Source organism: Bactrocera latifrons, unplaced genomic scaffold (genome assembly GCF_001853355.1).
Source record: "Bactrocera latifrons isolate USDA-ARS-PBARC rearing strain unplaced genomic scaffold, ASM185335v1 scaffold_59, whole genome shotgun sequence".
In the NCBI taxonomy this organism is placed as follows: Eukaryota; Metazoa; Arthropoda; class Insecta; order Diptera; family Tephritidae; genus Bactrocera; species Bactrocera latifrons.
Genome location: NW_017537256.1, coordinates 1,196,249 through 1,209,390, shown reverse-complemented (window position 1 = coordinate 1,209,390; position 13,142 = coordinate 1,196,249). Strand labels below are relative to the sequence as shown.

Genomic DNA, 13,142 nt, shown 5'->3' with positions numbered 1-13,142 from the left:
AAAAATAAAAAAAGAAAAGCAAAAATTTAAAAAAGGAGTAAAATCAAATTTAAAATAAATTTTTTTTTACCTTTGGCTGTTGTCGTTGAAGGCGTCTTGTGCTGCAAAACCACTAATCTGTTCGCTTGTGTCGGTTTCGGCTGTAATAGCTGGAGTCGTTGTGGCAGTTGCATATTCATCTTCTAATTTTTCCACGTACGTCTCTGGGAACCAACCAGTGTGTCCGTTTATCTCACCAGCCAACCAGCCGGGTTCGGCATTTTGTTCCAACGGCACTAGTATTATATCGCCTGGCACGAAAGTAATTTCATCCTGATTGCGTGCGGTAAACTCATAAATCGCGCGATATTTCACAAAACCTTCAGGCGCGGGCCCTGTGGTATCTACCGGTGCGTCCGCATTTGTAGTTGTCTCTGTGGCAGCAGTGTCATTTGTAAGTGCATACTGATCGACGCTGGTACCCCAAGCAGTTGATCCCGTGTCCCAGGCGGTTGTAGCCGTAACATTATCATTCTTCTTGTTATACTTTAATTCAAGCACTTGCGTGCGTTGCGTGTCGTAATCAGCATATAATTCTTCGCATTTAGAAATTAATGTCGATAGCTCGCCTTTCACCTCAGCCACTTGTATATCGTTAGAATTGATGTCTTCCTTTTTGGACTCAATTTCTTTGCGTATATTCTCCACTTTGTCTTTCAATTGCTTGATGAGTAGCTGCAAGTACAAAAGTATTGTGCAATTTTTAACAGAAATTATGTAATGTAGTCCAGTGTAGTTACCTGTTTGTTGGCAAAAGCAGCATTTAATTGCTCTTGTTGTGCTGTGTCGGTTGCTCCAATCAAAGCTATACTCTTACTCTTTGCATCCCATTTAGCGCGCTCCTGTGTAAGCTGTAGCAACTTTGCGTTTTGTTCTTTTATGCGCGCTTTCAGTTGCGACATATCGGTCATTGAGGTGTCTCGCTGAGAGCGCATGCCATCGATTATGGTTTTGACGTTGGTCACACCTGCGCGTGTGTCGCAAATCTTCTGAGACAAATCTTTAATCTAAATATAATAGAAATTTATAGATTTTGCATATTTAAGTGCCAATAGTGTGCGTTTACCTTCTCATTTAGTGTGCTTAGCTCAACATTGAGTTGTGTATTGTGCGCTTTCTGTTTCAAAACACGTTCTTGTTCACGTTGCTTTTGAGCGTTCATCTCTGCTATGCGTGACTGTTCCCATTCCATTTGTCTTTGCTTTTCTAACTCCCTAAAAAAAAAGAATATTTGAGTTTCTCTTCAAAGTGGCTTATATATGTATAATGTTCACTTTCTGGCCGCTTCTTTGGCTTCAAGTTCGCGTTTTCGTTGTTCTTCCTTTTCCATTTCTAATTCGCGTTGCTTTTGCAATTGTCGTTCTAATTCCTCTTGTTGCTTCCGCTCGGCTTCCAGGCGTGCTTTTTCACGTTTTTCCGCCTCCTCGCGTTCCTTGCGCTCGCGCTCTTCCTTCTCTTTACGCTGCTGATCCTGTAGTAATTTACGTCTTCGATCCAATTCTGCTTGGCCTTTGTCAAAGTTCTCCTTGCGTTTGTCTTCAAACGTTGCTGCAAGGATAATAAATTAATAAATGTATTAGAATGCAGCTTTTATAGCGATTTTTAATAGTTTACTTTGAGGTAAGCCTGCAGCCGGATCTGCATCAACGGCTCCTTGAGATGACACTGATGCATGACGAGATGCTGTTGTGGATCCAGCGCGTGAACCTGGTCCTGAAATGGAGCCTTGACGTGATTTGGTTTTCCGAAAACTGGGCGGAATCCAATCCAGTGGCAATGTAACGGGTACTTTTTCCCCATTCATGGCTTTATCACAAAGGAACATAGCCAAAATGAATTCGTCACAACTTAGTCTACCATCGGAGTCCAAGTCGGAGAGTGTCCAAATCTGCGCGAGTGTAGCTTGTGGCAATTTGCTTTGTACGAGTATACTGCGGGCCTGTGCGCCGGTCAAATAGCCGGAACGCGTACGATCAGTTGCGTTGAAGACTTGTGTGTACTTACGCTTAGCTGGACCCTTGATGGCCCACTCACTTTGCCTGTGATTGAAACAAAATTAATTTCCCTTAACTATTAAACAATAAATTAAAAATATACAAATGAAGTAATACTTACGGTGATTCGATAGAAGGCGCACGCTCTGATATTGACATATGTCGACTGGGTGGGTTGCTTTGTGGTGGAGTTGGTGTGGCTGGCAATTTGGGTACCTCACTACTGTTGGGTGGTGAAACAATTTTTCCAGGTGGTAACACAGGTACCATAGCTGGTTGAACCACACCACCGCTTGCCGCTACTGATATTGGAACCATTCCAGGAACTGGAACTCCACCTGCCACTGGAGGAACAATGCCTGCTGACATTATTCCAGCCGTGCTAACACCTGGTAGAACCGAAGCACTGACTGGCATCACTCCAGCTGGTATTGCATTACCAGGTAGAACCATTGCGGCCGAGCCGGCAGCATTAATTGGCATCTGCATTGATAATCCTGTTGGTGGAATACCGGGGACAACACCGGTAGTCATTGCAGATGGTATAGTTTGTGGTAACACACCTGGTAATGTACCCGGAACAATACCAGGTACAGCGGGTACAGCGCCAGGCAATGTTGCTCCTGATATCGGTACAGTGGGTGCTACTACAGGTACACTTGCCGACATTGATTTCAACGGATCTAGAGGACTCATACTTGCGGTCGCGGTGGGCGTCATTGTTGGCGTACTTCCCACTGTGGATAATGAAGCAAGTAATGTGGGTGGTAAAACTTTCGGTATATCCATTCCACGTAGCTTCAAATTAATTAATTTGCATGCAATACTAAACTCATTGATATTCATTTTTCCATCGGAATCTGTGTCGGCGAGAGCCCTAAAATATTAATCGTAAAATTTAAAAAAATATAAATAGTCGTACAATAATAACACTTTCATAATCAACACATTGCTGGGTTTGACAATTTGTATGTATGAGTAAACCCGTTCACGTATGTTAATACGAATTATATTTCAATGCTGACTCACCATATTTGTCCAAGGATAAGCGGAGGCAATTGTGATTGTAAAAAGAAGCCTTTCGCTTGTGCGCCAGTAACAAAGCCTCCTTGCGGTTGTAGTGCCTTGAATTGCTCCTGATACTTGAGCTTTTCTCTTTGGGTTATTACCCATGGATCAACTGCAGCGTTCATTGCAAAAACAATGCAAACGTTTACTCACAAGTAATTATTCTACTATCGCCGAAGTCCAATCAATGAGCGAAGAAATGTTTTTAAAATAGGTATTATTTCAAATGTGCAGCCACAAGAATGGTAATTTATGACTTCAGTCGTCCCAGAATATTAAAGTTTCCTTCCAAATTGTGTTTGTAGGTATTAAATTTTTACACTTTACAAATAGAGCTCAGCTTTTTATTGTTATTCTGTTATCGTATGTATTCCTTAACGCCCCTCTTAGTGTCTTGGCCTTATCAGCTATTTCCCCTATTGCCTGCCCCCTCGTTTATTGTGTACACCGAATTGTGTGAGGCTAATATTATTGTGAATGCAGAGGGGAGGTGTAAAATCTAAAATGTGAAAAAATCAATTAAGCATTTTCTTTACGAAAATCATATTTGTTTTTTAATATAAATACTATTTACGGCACCATTTAGCTGCGATTAAATATTGCCTGATTATTACATGTATGAAAAGTTATATTGCAATAGCCCATTTAAAAGAAAGCCATTGTTAACACATAAATTCTAAAAGTATTTATTAATTGTTTTGTAGCAATTTTCACACAATTATTACTTTTTATCCCTCTTAAATTACACAGAAAATTTTATTTCTCCCAAACTTTTTCGCGACACTTAACTTTTTCACGAAGGCAATAAACGTCACACAGAATCAATAAATCGAATTGGAACGGTGATGCCAGTCTTATAAATCGTTTCTAGCTATCGTCAAATTAATGATCGATAAGATTTAGTATTAAAATACAAATATTGAGAGGGAATTAATTTAGAATGCAAATTGCAATGACACCATATTCTTTAAGTTCGTAATATGACACTTCCCTCATAATCAACTCCTTTTTGTTGCTATAATTTGTATAAAGTGAATAAATCTGTATTTATTACACTAGTTCTATTTCTCGCATGTCTAGGCAAATGATAAGGTTCAAAAAAGATTTAGTGCAATAAAATACATCCCTAACTTGAATTGAGGTTACGTTTGGCAGCGTGGTATTTCGTTCACTTTTAATTTGGTTGTTGCAGTGTGCATTTAAAAAAGTAATTCTCTGGTAAATTTTTGAAATTTCTGCGCCATTCACTTATTTTATTAATAAAAAATAAAAAAAAATGGGTACTTCAGAAGAGGACGAAAATTCTTCGAATGCCACTGATGAAGAGCAAGAAATCGACAAGGAAAATTCCGGGGATGAAGCAGGAGAAAACGATGAAGAAGATACTGAAAGCACAGAAAATGATATCGTAGCAGATAATGTCGAAAGTTCTGTCACATGGAAAGACCTCGTAGGTAATCAATAATGCTATTATTATCCAAAATATTAATGAAATATGGTATTCTGTTTTAGGGTTTAACTGACGCGTTATGCCAGGCATGTGAAGAATTGAAATGGAAAGCTCCATCTAAGATACAAAAGGAGGCTATACCTGTTGCATTGCAAGGAAAAGACATTATCGGTTTGGCCGAAACAGGTTCCGGCAAGACAGGTGCTTTTGCTTTACCAATATTGCATGCATTGCTGGAGAATCCCCAGAGATATTTCGCACTGATCCTTACCCCCACACGTGAATTGGCTTTTCAGATATCGGAACAGTTTGAAGCTCTAGGTGAGTTAAAAAAAAAATGCAGAGTAGGATTAGGTGTATGGATATTTGTTTTCCCACCCGCTGTCCTACAGTATTATTTAAGTATACAATGATGTAAAAATTTATTTTGATTTTTTTATACATGAAATCATTTATTTTAGTTTCGTCACTACCTCTGAGTATTCGCTTATTTTATGTATTTATAATATGTTTTATGTGATTTACTGAATAATACTTATTTTTCAGGTAGTTCGATAGGCGTGAAATGTTGCGTTGTTGTTGGTGGCATGGATATGGTTTCTCAAGCGCTACAGCTAGCTAAGAAACCCCACATAATTATTGCTACTCCCGGCCGTTTAGTTGATCATCTTGAAAACATGAAAGGTTTCAATCTTAAAGCTATAAAGTATTTGGTAATGGATGAAGCAGATCGCATTTTAAACATGGATTTTGAGGTGGAACTGGATAAAATATTGAAAGTCTTACCACGGGAACGTCGAACGTTTTTATTCAGTGCAACTATGACAAAAAAAGTAAAGAAATTGCAACGTGCTTCGTTGAAAGATCCTGTAAAGGTGGAAGTTTCTAACAAATATCAAACGGTTGAGCAACTCCAACAATACTACGTCTTTATTCCCGTTAAATATAAAGATGTTTATTTGGTACACATAATCAATGAGTTGGCTGGAAATAGCTTTATGATATTTTGTAGCACCTGTGCAAATACTGTCCGCACAGCATTAATGCTGCGTGCTTTGGGTTTAGCGGCCATACCTCTACACGGTCAAATGTCTCAGAATAAACGTTTAGCCGCATTAAACAAGTTTAAAGCGAAAAATCGCTCAATACTCATTTCTACAGACGTAGCATCACGTGGTCTGGATATACCTCACGTTGATGTAGTGTTAAACTTTGACATACCAACGCATAGTAAAGATTATATTCACCGTGTAGGTCGTACGGCTCGTGCGGGTCGGTCTGGCAAAGCTGTTACTTTTGTTACCCAATACGATGTGGAATTATATCAACGAATCGAACATCTACTTGGCAAACAGTTACCATTATATCCATGCGAAGAGGATGAAGTTATGGCACTGCAGGAAAGAGTGAGCGAAGCCCAACGCACTGCGAAGTTAGAGCTTAAAGACTTGGAGGATAATAAGGGTAGTAAAAAAGGAAAATTTAAGAAAGCGGGGGATGATTATGATGATTCCGAAAATTTTTCTGGTGCTCGGAAGCGCATGAAACCTCAAGGCGGCCCTGGCGGCAAGAAAAATTGGAAAAAGGCTAAAAGGAAGTAATCTTCGTAAAGATCATCATAGTTAAGTGTGTACATTTTTTGTAGGATAGTTGTAGCTCATAATTTTGAAAATAAATACTTTAAGCATATACTTTATATTTATATGTTTTACTTAACATAGATTCTTTCATTTAGTGAGAACCTTTTTCGATTTGTTTTCTATGGTCACAAAAAGTAGATATTGGTATGGTTTTATAATTATTTACAAAACAGTTTTAAAGTAATTTGGCCCTCAAGTTTAAAGTTTCAAAGATGTAACGTAAGTCAAGTTTTTTTTCTTTAATTTTGTGAAAGTCTTTAATTTTCTTAAATATTTGTATACAATATAATTTTCGCTAGGGTATTAATTACATTGATATTAACTAAAATTGTAAATTTATTATTTGCTTTTACATCTCGTCCATTGCAGTTTAAAGTGCCGACCTTTATTTTACATAAATTATACTATATAACCCTCGATAAACTGTTTCGCAACAGATGTGGGCTTTCATATGTCTACAAATTTATCATACAAGAACTAGTTAAAGATCAAAAGTTTTTAGAAGGAATTTAAGGCGTAATCTCAATATGTATTGCACTGTATATCGAAGAGTTCACATACACCCTCGTCTTTTGTTAATACAAAATTGTAATCTTCATGGGGAGGATTTAATTGAATTAGTGGAGCATTTTCTGAAATTATCAAAATAGTTATTGTACATTATTGAGTAAACGAATATATTTACCTAAATTGGGATCATCTGGGAAAAATCTACGCAGTGAGTGTTGTGCTGAAGAGTTTTTAAAAATTATTCGAGCAGCAAGTTGATTTTCTAATTCATCTTGTTCTTTCTTATGTTCGAGATTACAGAAGTACGTATGCTCATCAGTGACTAGAGTTGCTTTATTTGAAGTACTTGATTCTGAACAATTAGATGAAGATGGTGATGGTGTTTCTAAGCGGGTAACTAGCGGAGTAGTTTCTAATTTAGGTGCTGTGCAAGTACCTTGTTGCGTAACCAGCCGCACATCTACTTTTCCTCCATTATCCAGCGACACGTATAAGGAGTTCTGCATCATATTTAATATATACTTATATTTTTCAGTTTAAGTTATAAAAATATTTATTCTTACATGTGAAGGTTCTATTTTCACCTCATCGTCATGATTAGGTATTACCAGTACAACATTTTCTCCATAAATCGAAAGCAAGTCATCACGAGTTACATATGCGTAAGATTTGTTTACTTCATCTTGTTTTATGTATTTTAAATTACGCCGAGCATATTCTAATTGGAGATCTACATCGGCTTCAAGCGCTTTTAAATGCTTGGCTCGCGCATGCGCTGCTCTTAAACTTTGGTGCCCCGTACTACCATTCAGTGCGCCACTACAAAATTTATACATATATATCAAAGAAAATATGTAATAATAATTTGAAAAGTATTACCGCCATCGTACTGTGCTACAGTGTCTTGTCTTCTCAATCAATCCAACTCCTTCTAAAACATTTGTTATGTCATAAATTCTGCGCTTCTGGACATCCAACAGTTCAGTTGCCTAGAAATAATCAAACTATATATGTACAGACATATATATCCCAGTTCAATGTTAACATGTATTATATACATTATATATGCTCTTAGATTAAATGATATGCTCATAGATTTAAGAATATTGCATTTGAGCAATTATATATCCATTAAGGTAGTATCCTAAAGGAACTAAACAACTCTAAACTTGAATTGTATAGAAATTATTGTGAAAGCGCCAAATAAATTGGGCATGGACTACCCTACTTCTTAAAACGCAAACATAAATTTCTCAAAGCGCACTTCTACGAAATTACCTCTCTGAGATCTATCCGTCCATTATTCCATTTCATCAATTGGACGAATTTTTGGGTAAGTGCCACAAGAGAACCAACCGCGCGCTGCTGTTGTTCTTGCCTTGTTGGGGTGGGCGCGGAATCGTTCACCACCATTCGTTTGCTCATCATCGTATCTTTCACAATGTTCACATCTACGTTGCGAACTCCTTTACTAAAGTTTGACTTCTTGCAAATCGTAACAAAGCTTTATAATAATTAATTTCTTTTATGCTAAGGATCTTTCGACAAAATGTTCTAATATATAGCGCGAATATTTATGATAAATAGAATAACTAAACTTTCAACACTGCCGCCATTTCGACTTCTTCTTCTTGGTCATGTCATTGAAGTTCTCAAAAGATCACAATAGCGTAATTTATTTATTTGGTTTATGTATCGCCTAAGATATTTAATAAAGTAACATAAGTTGCTCGGTGGTTGCATTGTGTAAACGCAATACAAAAGCAAAATAATCTTTTGATTTTGTACTGCCCATACAATTGCTTTAATAATTGTAAATAGACGCATGGCAGCATCTTTAGCTACAATGAGCCATCTATCGGGAAACACAGCTTATCAACACAGAACGTATATTTATATATATATATTTATATATATACGTTCTCTGTTATTCCTTCTTCGCATATTTCATCAATTTTATGTTTTTCTCGTGATCTTCGTAAGCGTGTTTCAAAGAACGTATTAATTTATATATTTTCCAACTATTATTTTAATCATAATGTCCGCAAAAAAAGTACGTCCACGCCTTTCCAAGGGTATTTTGGAGATGAAGTTCATGCAACGCACCAAAGCGAAAGTGGATAAAGAGATCGAAGAAGCTGAAGGCCGCGAAATGTATTCTCAAGAAATTACCCAAAAAATGTTGAATAGCAATTCAAACTATATAATGGAGCCGAGTTTTGTACATTGCGAAAATCTTATTGAGGGGCGACTTAGTTTTCGAGGCATGAATCCGGAAATTGAACGTCTTTTAGAGTTGGAACAAGCGGAGAAAGTAGCCAATACACGACATGAGCAACCTACTGAGGTGTCTGACAAGGATATGGCCTCCTTTTATAATGCACAGCAGGTGACAATGCAAAAGAAATTCCAAACAAAGGCTCAATTCAAAGCAAAACGCAACAACGTTGAGAAAACCAAATGGCAGAATAAAAAAGCGAGGTTCCACAAACCTCAAGAAGACGATGTTTAAGATAACAATAAACGGAAAACTATTTACACAATTCTAAATTGATATGCATACGCATGTGGAAGCTCGTAACATGTATAAAAAGAACTCTAAACATTAAATAATATTAAACATTTATAATTTTTCAAACGGTGTTTTTTAGTTGACACCTGCTATCATTGAGAAAGGTCATGACAACATTTGAAATTAAGAAGTAATACATAATTTCTTAACAGTACATATATATTTTATATTTCATTTTTTTAACCTTATAGTGGAGGCATCATAAAAATAACAAGTACTACAAATTTACTACTAATTTATTCAATCTTAATAGCTTGTAGTGCATAGCACATTACGTTAGAATTAATCCACTTCCAGCGTCTACGACAAACGTTGTATGTGAAGCCATTTGTCAATACAGTTTGACAACCCACTGAAATCAATGCGCGCAAAAAACTTTAATAAAATAAAACGCTTTAATTGAAAAAAAAACTTACATGCAGATAGAATACGTTGCACATCTAGCGGTGATGCTAATTTGTTCCAGTGATGAGTATTTTTCGGTGCGATACCAAATACATTTTCAGCCAGCAAAATTCCTCCTATCCATAGTGGAATAGTTTTGTTCATGGTAGTAATGAATATTGATCCTCCTGGCTAAAAATATATGAAATATAATTTTTCAAAGCATCTGTGTATGATGATCTTCCTACCTTCAAGGTGTTAACACAATGTGTTAGGAAACCTGCTTTATCGTCAATGTGTTCCAACACTTCTGAGCACACAACAGCATCGTAATGGTTTAACTTGGTTTTCGCATGCACCTCAATGGGTTCAATTTTGTAAGTTACATTATTCTTCAAATCTGGACTATGTATCTCCAAATGTTCTCTTGCAGTTATTATTACGTCTTCGCCCAAGTCAACACCCGTTACATTTGCATTAAGGCGTGCTAATGCCTCAGTTAATATACCGCCCCCACAACCTACTTCTAATATAGCTTGATCCTTTAAGACTTTTGTTGTATTAATTAATTTTGGATCTACGTTACCGCGTGATGTGATACCATCTCGTATAAAAGGCACTCTATATACAATATTTAAGTTAAGCTTAATTAATTAACACAATGCAACTTAGAATATAATTGGTTACCTTAGTTCGTTTAGCTTATGCAAGCTTTGCATCGGCCCATTTAAATCCCACCAGTTTGCTGATAATTTGGCATGATGATCAATTTCTTTTTGTGTGCTGACGGTATGGGTGTGCGTTCTCTGTGTTTGGCCATTAACTAAGGAATTGTTAATCTTATTGGCAGATATTTGTGCATACCGGTGATGAGGAGTACCAACCAATAGATGCCTGCAAAAATCTCATTATTTTTTCGAAATATGACTGTAGAGGGTTAAAACCTTTGAATTTTTATTAAAGGGGACAACATTTTGACGTCTTTAACCACTTAGTTAAAATAAACTCAAATACTATACTTCAAAACAACTAAAACAAGTTTTTACATTCAATTCACTTAAATAATTTCTAAATAAATAAATAAAGCTCATATGGAAATGACAGTAAATAATGCTGCCAACTGATTATAATTTTTGCAGCACAATAAGCGAGTATGCTAAACCGCTCAGTACTTCGATTAATTCCATTAAATTATATATTTGGAATTTTTTTACGTTTCATTTTTAACGTGTTTTATATATTATTTATAATTAGTTTCAATTTTAATTTATTTCTTGATATATATGTGTAAATACGCTGCCTGAATTTTTTTTTTAAATATATTGTGTTGCCTGTCTTTGTTTTGTTATTAGCGCATTTCCGGTTGATGTAGAACGTCATGCTCAAATGACAATTCAAATCTAGCAAAACTACGAAAAATAGAACTTTCTACATCTTTTTAATAAATGGCAATGACAAAGTGAAAAAAACGCTTCAAAATTGGTGATTTGTTTTATTATTATGTTATATTTGTTCGTTATGTGCATATGGTTTTAAAATATTGAGTAATAGATATGAATAGTTTATGGTTTTATAAAAATATTACATAAATTGAATTGAAATTATTTATGCAGCTTTAATAGCGTGGAGCGCATAGCATAGTTTGGTAGTATTAATCCACCGCCAACGCCTATAAAAAACATTGTAAGTGAGGCCATTCAGCGATACCGTCTCACAATTCACTATGACGAATGGATACATTAAAAAAGGTAAGTATGTATGTATAGATATGTATATACATATATTAATAAGTAATGTTATGCTTACATGCAGTCAGAATGCGTTGCACATCTTGTGGTGCTATCAGTTTACTCCAGTGATGTGTGTTTTTCGGTGCAACACCAAATACATATTCTCCGAGAATAATTCCTATGAACCACTGCAGAACGGTCTTATTCAAGGTCGTAATAAATATTGAACCGCCAGGCTGATGTTTCGTAAACACGCGAGTTTATTGATTTTAAAACACGCTTCATATAAAAAATATGATTTTTTAAAATTATACCTTTATAGCCCTAACGCAATCTTTTAAGAACGCTTCTTTCTCGTCAATATGTTCCAATACCTCTGAGCATACAATTGCATCATAATGATTTGCATGGTCATTTGCATGTTCCGCTATTGACTCGGTTTTATAAGTTATACGCTCGACTAGTTCGGGACTATGTTCATTTAAATGTTTCTCGGCTGTCATGATTACGTCTGCGCCCAAGTCAACGCCAGTTACATTAGCATTTAGACGTGCTAACGCTTCCGTTAATATGCCGCCACCGCAACCTACTTCCAAAATTTTTTTATTTTGCAGCACTTTACCTGCATTTCTCAAATTCGTGGCGGCGGTATTTCTGAAGTTCTTGTCGACGATACTTTGAGCCACCAAACCGTGGATCACGAAAGGAACTCTGTGTATACATTTGCACGTATAAAGTGAAGTGAAAAATATTATTTAATCTTATTAAAAATACATATATTTGCGCACCTTAAATCGTTCAGCTTGTGTAAACCATGTAATGGACCATTTAAATCCCACCAAGTCGCTGATAACCGCGCGTGGTGATCAATTTCTTTTTGTGTGCTGTCGTTAAATTGTTGAAATTCTTCGTTTTTCTTTGCTGTACTTGCAGTCGGTGTTGAAGTGTAAGTTGTATTCGAAGAAGTTTGTGCGTATCGAAGATAACCAAAAGTATTTTGCAAAAAATACCTGCTGCAGAAAGATCTTGGTAATTTCGAGTATAAATTGTTTAAGTAAAAAACCTTTGCTGTTGCAATAAAGATGGCACAGCTGTGACCGTTCTCAACGACATATTGCTTTTGAATGCACTGAGTTCTTAATCCTGACTGCGCTTAAAAGTTAAAGTGAACGCTTATAATAGTTATAGCAAAGCGGAAGTAACGAAAAGCACTCGTTTATTAATCTTAAATATGATAATTAAAAGAGCAGCCAACAAAAAGTGGCGTGAAGCTCAACTGCCCACAACTTAAGCCACAAAAACTCATAATTATACTTACCAATTAGCTTATCAGTGAAATGCTGTTACAACAATAAGCAACAATATATTAAGTCTTATTTTTGTTTTTTATTTAATTTATTTACGTAGTTCAGTGGAAAATAAAAATAAAATTACATACTTAACAATATCACCGATTTACGCGGACCTAATTGAATAACTTTCGTTTCGAGAAAATATATATATGTATATGTATGTTCTAAAGCTAATCAATACACTAACGGGCGTGATCATGTGCCAAGGGTATGCATTTCAACTATACATATTATAATACTCGTATGTATTGTATATAATTTACATATTCTGTAACATTAATTATTATAATTTCAATTAATTTAAAACTGGAAAAAATTAAAAAAAAATTATGTACATGAAACTGAGTGTTAATTACATTAGTCATAACCGTTTTTGAAGCGCAAACTAGTAATATGGAATTAT

At 35.8% G+C, this 13,142-nt stretch overlaps 7 protein-coding genes across 13 annotated transcripts in view; 3 read left to right on the top strand and 4 right to left on the bottom strand.

The window, feature by feature from the left end:
* The window catches only part of LOC108974831 (intersectin-1), a 9,511-nt gene extending 5,600 nt beyond the window's left edge, over positions 1-3,911 (bottom strand). For 3 of the 6 annotated variants that reach the window (XM_018942918.1, XM_018942919.1, XM_018942913.1), the window contains exons 1-8: positions 3,827-3,911; positions 3,063-3,600; positions 2,155-2,910; positions 1,654-2,078; positions 1,314-1,587; positions 1,106-1,253; positions 780-1,046; positions 71-714 (exon numbers count right to left, since the gene is read on the bottom strand). In XM_018942918.1, coding sequence (XP_018798463.1) covers positions 71-714; positions 780-1,046; positions 1,106-1,253; positions 1,314-1,587; positions 1,654-2,078; positions 2,155-2,910; positions 3,063-3,226 — 2,678 coding nt within the window. In that variant the 5' untranslated portion in view covers positions 3,227-3,600; positions 3,827-3,911. The other 3 variants (XM_018942914.1, XM_018942915.1, XM_018942917.1) reach the window with 3 other exon arrangements.
* A 376-nt stretch (positions 3,912-4,287) lies between these two features.
* Positions 4,288-6,267, top strand: LOC108974774 (probable ATP-dependent RNA helicase DDX47). The gene is made up of 3 exons (XM_018942804.1): positions 4,288-4,551; positions 4,614-4,872; positions 5,098-6,267. The coding sequence occupies exons 1-3, from the start codon at positions 4,378-4,380 to the stop codon at positions 6,150-6,152; spliced, it is 1,488 nt and encodes a 495-aa protein (XP_018798349.1). The 5' UTR covers positions 4,288-4,377; the 3' UTR covers positions 6,153-6,267.
* Positions 6,268-6,431: 164 nt separating this feature from the next.
* Positions 6,432-8,342, bottom strand: LOC108974781 (transcription factor E2F2). Its single transcript, XM_018942816.1, has 5 exons — positions 7,980-8,342; positions 7,581-7,690; positions 7,265-7,520; positions 6,877-7,201; positions 6,432-6,823 (listed from the first exon to the last, which is right to left on the bottom strand). The coding sequence occupies exons 1-5, from the start codon at positions 8,127-8,129 to the stop codon at positions 6,714-6,716; spliced, it is 951 nt and encodes a 316-aa protein (XP_018798361.1). The 5' UTR covers positions 8,130-8,342; the 3' UTR covers positions 6,432-6,713.
* A 318-nt stretch (positions 8,343-8,660) lies between these two features.
* On the top strand, positions 8,661-9,339 carry LOC108974766 (M-phase phosphoprotein 6). Its single transcript, XM_018942795.1, has one exon. It carries the CDS (start codon positions 8,740-8,742, stop codon positions 9,211-9,213), a length of 474 nt encoding a protein of 157 aa, XP_018798340.1. The 5' UTR covers positions 8,661-8,739; the 3' UTR covers positions 9,214-9,339.
* A 75-nt stretch (positions 9,340-9,414) lies between these two features.
* LOC108974765 (ubiquinone biosynthesis O-methyltransferase, mitochondrial-like) lies at positions 9,415-10,747 on the bottom strand. The gene is made up of 5 exons (XM_018942793.1): positions 10,602-10,747; positions 10,345-10,551; positions 9,906-10,278; positions 9,690-9,849; positions 9,415-9,625 (listed from the first exon to the last, which is right to left on the bottom strand). Exons 1-5 carry the CDS (start codon positions 10,628-10,630, stop codon positions 9,510-9,512), a joined length of 885 nt encoding a protein of 294 aa, XP_018798338.1. The 5' UTR covers positions 10,631-10,747; the 3' UTR covers positions 9,415-9,509.
* Positions 10,748-11,129: 382 nt separating this feature from the next.
* Positions 11,130-12,551, bottom strand: LOC108974824 (ubiquinone biosynthesis O-methyltransferase, mitochondrial-like). Of its 2 annotated transcripts, none has more exons than XM_018942886.1 (5): positions 12,451-12,551; positions 12,176-12,397; positions 11,702-12,098; positions 11,464-11,623; positions 11,130-11,378 (listed from the first exon to the last, which is right to left on the bottom strand). In XM_018942886.1, exons 1-5 carry the CDS (start codon positions 12,498-12,500, stop codon positions 11,263-11,265), a joined length of 945 nt encoding a protein of 314 aa, XP_018798431.1. In that variant the 5' UTR covers positions 12,501-12,551; the 3' UTR covers positions 11,130-11,262. The 2 variants fall into 2 exon arrangements, with proteins under 2 accessions (XP_018798431.1, XP_018798430.1); XM_018942885.1 differs by having other exon boundaries at positions 12,176-12,400; positions 12,451-12,550.
* LOC108974823 (unconventional myosin-VIIa-like) overlaps positions 11,322-13,142 on the top strand; it is a 106,181-nt gene continuing 104,360 nt past the window's right edge. Inside the window, exon 1 of the mRNA XM_018942884.1 lies at positions 11,322-11,405. Within this exon, the coding sequence (XP_018798429.1) occupies positions 11,388-11,405 (18 nt within the window). The 5' untranslated portion in view covers positions 11,322-11,387. The remainder of the gene's footprint in view (positions 11,406-13,142) is intronic.